General features: G+C 39.3%; 1 protein-coding gene across 2 annotated transcripts; it reads right to left on the bottom strand.

The window, feature by feature from the left end:
* Positions 1–1,291: 1,291 nt before the first annotated feature.
* LOC110760589 (transcription initiation factor TFIID subunit 14b-like) lies at positions 1,292–4,587 on the bottom strand. Of its 2 annotated transcripts, XM_021962890.2 has the most exons (6): positions 4,355–4,587; positions 3,891–3,979; positions 3,576–3,797; positions 2,836–3,023; positions 2,630–2,751; positions 1,292–1,699 (listed from the first exon to the last, which is right to left on the bottom strand). In XM_021962890.2, exons 1-6 carry the CDS (start codon positions 4,466–4,468, stop codon positions 1,610–1,612), a joined length of 825 nt encoding a protein of 274 aa, XP_021818582.1. In that variant the 5' UTR covers positions 4,469–4,587; the 3' UTR covers positions 1,292–1,609. The 2 variants fall into 2 exon arrangements, with proteins under 2 accessions (XP_021818582.1, XP_088101151.1); XM_088245025.1 differs by lacking the exon at positions 3,891–3,979 and having other exon boundaries at positions 4,355–4,552.
* Positions 4,588–6,049: the final 1,462 nt, after the last annotated feature.

The following is a 6,049-nucleotide window of genomic DNA, read 5'->3' as shown; positions in this document are numbered from 1 at the left end:
ATGTTAAAAAATTAACCAAGAGCTGCCATTTATTTATCTATATTCTATAGGCATGGATAAAACAAGACGAACTAAATGAATAAACAAAAGCATTCTTGCCCATGTGGGTTGTAAGCAAATGCTTTGCCAATGGAACCTGAAGCTGCTGCATAATGGAGTTTGATGATGATGATGATGATGATGATGTAAGAATGCATGGTCTCATGGGTTGTTCATAAGAAGTATTAAATATATCAAAAGCACACTAAGAAAATACATGGAAACATGATTAGTCAATGAATATTTATGAAAGATGGTGTTATCCATATCCATATGCATTCTCCCAGAGGATGGATAGGACCAGAAGATCAAGTAACTGATGGTTATGCCATCAAAATGTAAAACCCATGTGGCCTGTAAGGGAAGAAATGACACTAAATATGACATAAAGATGATCAATGAGGTGTGCTCTTTCTGCAACAAATTGGCATTTACTTAAAACAGTGTTAAAAAAAAGGGCAAATGGGTAAACAACAATCATTAGGCTATAACCTACACTATAAGAAGCCTAGATTCAGTTGTGCAATTATGGAGAAGAGAAATTATTCGTATGGACCCACCTCAGCAAACTTTGAAAGGGTTTCTGAGAGTGAAGGATAGGCTCATATCTGAATGAAATTTGCAAAACAAAGAATGGATATCACAACCCATGGAAGCACACACCACCTCGGCTCCCTGCAATCGCTTATAAAGCCCAGATCGGCCCAGTAGTTTACTGACGTGGGACTCAACATGCTGGTGCAACCTGGGCTGTTACAATGACAGATGACAATGGGTTATTTTCAAGAACCCTACCAAAATATGCAGGGTCCAGATATAAGCAAAACTTGATGAACAATTGAATGTTGATGCAATTGAGGTAGCGTGGAAAAAAATGAAATTGTTTATAGTAAAACGTCTACTACTGAGAGTATAATCTAGTACAAGAACAATTCACACCAAGTCAAGATTTAATGCATCTTACTCATTCACTATAGAAAAGCAGCAGCGAAACCGTGAATCTGACTTACCTGCAGAACCATCTGAAGCTGACTTACATAATCATCTGCACAGAAAACCTAACAATTGAAAGAGCAAATTGATCCGGTATGATATTTAATGACTGAATGCATCAGCCATACCAATGACATTCTTATTGCAGAAGTTGTTTGATACATTTAGGTCTATCGAAAATCAAACACCCTAAATTTCAAACCACTGTTCTCATCATCTGTAATTTCAGAAAATCAAGATAAATAAGTTGGACAATAAATAATCGGTATCTAAGTAAACCAAATTTTTTTTATCTTGTGATGGTAAAAAATTATAGTGAAGATACACCACCTTATACTTTCTTCCTTTAAATTGTTTATCAATACAGAGCCGCATTGTGATGAAGAACACCACCAATTCGTGTAGAACAGAAAAATAAAAGAATGCGAAAGGACAAAATTTCTCCACAGCTGGGAAAATACATATAATTGCTACATTTGAATGTCATCGAGTGCATCTGTACGAAAGCAATCTGAAAGCATCTTCTGCAAAATCACTTTGGAACTGAAATATCGAAAAATCTGCAGGTAATGTACATTCACTGGTCGGAGACAGAATTCACTTGTTGCTGCTGCTGTCCATCTAGCAAACTTATCTCTCTTCGAAATTTAGCAATATGAGCTTGAACCTAATATACCATTTAAAGCCAACTGTCAGTATAGTTAACTTGAGCCTTTTTCTATCACTAAGTAATTATTGCATCTTAACTAAGACAGGGAGTAAACAAACTTATAGTTTACATTACTTACTACTCTTGCCAAAACATCAAATACTCTCATATCTCTACAACATGGAATGCATCTCATTAATCCTTAGAAGATTCAGGATTCAAAACACATGCTTAGGTTGGTTCCCCTCACTCTATTTTCCTCATATGAACTTTGATTCATAGAGGCCTCTTGTACGTGACTTGGCCCAGTCACCAAGCGTGACTGGCAATTCAAGAGGTGAAACTCTAATGGTTGTTTGCTGACCTATGGGATCTTAAGTCTTTTGATCAGAGTAAGGTTCGTGAGAGCAATACGACCCATAAATGCAAAACACATGCTGATTTATTGTTATTTGTTTTGGCTGGTTTTCGCCCCAATATCATAAATCAATTTTTTAGCATTTGAGTACCAAACACTGTTCAGTCTAAAACTAGCGTGGTAGTACATGGCTGGCTGGTCTCTGGGGTTTACAAAACACACTCTTGGATTCAAACATTGTAACCCTGTATCCATGGCTGGCTGGCTAATAAAATTGCACTGAAGACAGAGCTGCAGAAGAGGGACAGCATTTGATCATACATATATAAATGAGAAGGGTGAATTACTTCTAATAATGAAAAAAAGGCCTTCAACTTATAACCAAGGTTCTTTTTTGAGTGCACAAAGGGTAAGAATGGAGAGCTCTCCCAGGAAGTCCCTCAACAAAAAAATTTAATATGCAAAAACAATAAGCCTAGGCACTCAGTGCCAGCAGGTAAAGGTTTTGCCAAGAATACACACACCGTGACAGCTCTTCTTGCTCACAAAGCAAATCTATATCCAGAAATTTCAGACAAAGTAATGCTTACCTGCTGACGAGCTGCTGCAAGTTGTAACAGCTCATCTGCTTCTGAGAAATTCATGAACCACTGGGACATCGGATGATCTTTGGTGTCACCTCTCTTTCTCTTACTTGGATCCTCAACTGGCACTAAATGCAATGAAAAGGAGTAGTTATTACATGCATGACATGATAAAGAGAAATTACAGACAGCACAGCAGAAGGAATTCATACCAGGAGGAGGCAAAACAGAGCCAGCAGGTAATCTGGGCACAATTAAAGCTCGCTGATTCTGCACACGAGCTAAAAATGCCTCTGAAGGCTCGGGGAACACAATCTCATCATAGGATTCCACGACAACAGGTTTTTTAGTTGACATAGGACCAGACTCATCCTCTGGGTACAACTTCAAATGATGAAATCTGTAACAAGTGAAAGATCAAGTTCAGCTTCCGGATGGGTAGCTAGTACCAAATGTATGACAAAAAGAAAAAGAAGAAACAGTTGTTTGTTTGTTTCAAGTTGGTTGGTTCTAATTAAATGTAAAATCAAACTCGATGGACTCTAATGTGCCCAAACATGTTATACACGAAAAAAGACGAACAAATGTCCAACAATCACAGAATATAAAGTAGTTCAATCAAACTCGTTCTTTGCACAACTGATCCACCAATTAAAGACATTAGAAGGTTAAGCGAAATCTAGTTGCCACATTTGGTAACAATATGGTGAGATATACCAGGATGTGTTGCTGGAGGGTAATGATAATAACTCATATGGAAAATGAATATAATGAATTTGGACATTAAAACACAGAGTTGCTTCTATTCAACTAGATTTACTTGTATTACTCCTTTCTTCAGCATTATTTTAGCACTTTCTCCAAATTCCAAGAACACAGACTGTGTCAAATAAAAAAATGGCAAGCCAACTACCAAGTAAGTCACATAAAGATGATATTTAAAACAACTCACAAGTTTAATGGCTTATCACAAACATCACTGTGGAAAAAAAGAGTAATAGCGATTTCAAATTCGCCCCAACCACATTCTGACAACTCAAATGGTGGTGACTCGATCACCCTTGTGGGATTATTGAAACTGGAATGCAGCTGAAAAACAGCACGCTTTATCACCACTCCCAAATCCTCATTGGTTGCCCCGCGGATGTATACAGTCCACTTATGTGATTGGTACCTAGTTAAATATCACAAAATGTAATCAGATATTCTATTTCTCATTTAAGTAACTCAAGAAGCCAATAAACCTAGCACAATGAACAATACTTACTCGTTTGCCTTCTTACCGAGCCAGAATGAAATATTGCCATACACTATCGGAACACTAATCTCAACATCTTTGAGTTTCTTATGAAAAATCTACACAAAGTTACATGAAAAAAATACAATAAAAAAACTACAATTCAAGTTCAAAACATGGACTCATAGTATTAGCATGTGCTCAAAACTAGTTTCACAATATTCTGCTGATTAGAATAATGGGCAACAATTCAAAAAAAAAAAAAAAGTTTTATTTTTAAAATTTTAACAAAGATCTACTCTCATCCTCCATAACAAGAACATAAACACATTATACAATGTGAAACAATACTTGGCAAAACAAATCAATCCCAAAACAGGGTCTTGAAGTTGAGGTTCATAACTATTTCCAAAACCAGTTTTGGGCATCTGGGCATTCTTGCTTTGGTCAATTAGGAAATGGGTAATTGTAAAAATTTGAAACAAGAAGGTTACCTTCTTTTCACTGTCTTCTGGTTTGCCCATTTTGGTGCGCAGTGATTTTGGCGTGGGCCCACTTAACTCAGGCTGATCTAGACCGTGCGATTTGGAAGAAGAACTATTGTTCATATCCTAGCAAAAACCTTTTACTTCTCTGGAAGGCAAGTGCAATCAGAGAAACTAGGGTTTCTTCCCGCGAAGTTACAGAGCGTACGGTCTCCAAGCTCACTTACGCTTTCAAGATTTCCTATACGACGCGGCTATAAGGTTTTCTGCTTCCCACCAATGAGGTCGGGACATGTGGTGCCGAATAAGGGCAATTAAGTATGTCCAAGAAAAATAGGCTTTGTGAAATGACCAAAAGACCCTCTCTTGAAAGCACTGGCGCTCTGTGGATGGCTAATGTGAAAGAGCAAGCGCGTATGACATTTCCTGATTTTTTTTTTAATAAATTTGTATTTTACATTTATTTCTCTTACATTCTCCAGAGTTTTGTTTTTTTTTTTCACCTATTTTGTTTTGGAATTTCCAACATGGATGAGTTTGCCCTGGTTGATTTCATCATTATCCTTGATGTAGCAACAAATAAAGTTTGAGACCAAATTAACTTGATATATCATATTCAAGAGATGATAATCCCCTTCTTTTTTTTGGGTGAACAGGGGGATAAACTTTGTAAACCGCGTATCCTCCTTATATGTATGACTTGGACTATGGTAGGGACTTGGGCTCGTAGTTAATCCCGTAGATGAGTAATCTCCTAGGGAAGACCTGCACACTTAGAACAGTATCTGAACAAGAGCGAATTGGAATTGATTCCAGTTGAGCCCTCTCTGATGGTTAAGTCAGAAACTATTTTGGGCTGGAGAGAATGGATGTAGGGTTTTCACAGTGAGAATATGACAGGACTCGACCCAATTTCCATTTTGGAATCCGAGCCGAACCCTGTGTGTATCTGACACATGGCAGGTGTCGACTCAAACAGGCGCACCACTTAACCATTTACCCAAACACAACACTCTCTCGACGCACGGTAGACTGTGCTGGCACGCCCGCACACAACCGCGGCCGTTTGCGGCCCAATAGGAAGTGGCCCCCCAAGGGCTTCGATTTGAAGACGTCTGGCGAATGATCGAGGACGGTCTGGCTTAGAGGCGGCCGGAAGCGCCAAGGTATACAAAGCCGTATCCACCAGGGATTGACCGAACCCCCCTTCCCCGGAACTATCGGTTGCCAGAATTCATGCTATTCTCCGGGGATGGGCAGACCTCCTCCATCGAACACATAGGCCGTTTCACGGCCCAGTGTGGAGAGGCCGATTCGGACGCCCAAATGCTCCGTTTATTTGTTCACTCTCTGACCGGCGCGGCGTTCTCATGGTTTATAAACCTTTCACCGAATTCGGTGCGGGATTGGTCTGACATGTAAAGGATATTCCACGAAGATTTCTATCAGACCAACCGAGAAATAACGGTCGCCGAGCTAGCAAGAATGAGCCAGGCTTCAGACGAGTCACCTCGCGATTACCTGCAGCGGTTCAAAACATGCAGGAATTGGTGCCGGACAAATCTACCAGAAAGGGAATTTGTCAAAATGGCCGAGGAAGGCCTGGAGTTCGAATACTGGAAAAAATTCCAGGGAATCGAATTCTGGGACATGCATGACGTGATCAACAAGGTGGACAGATACGAATCCTTGTTAAAGGAAGAA

Source organism: Prunus avium, chromosome 8 (assembly GCF_965620075.1).
Source record: "Prunus avium chromosome 8, drPruAviu1.hap1.1, whole genome shotgun sequence".
Lineage (NCBI taxonomy): Eukaryota > Viridiplantae > Streptophyta > Magnoliopsida > Rosales > Rosaceae > Prunus > Prunus avium.
This window is presented reverse-complemented; position numbering and strand designations above follow the sequence as displayed.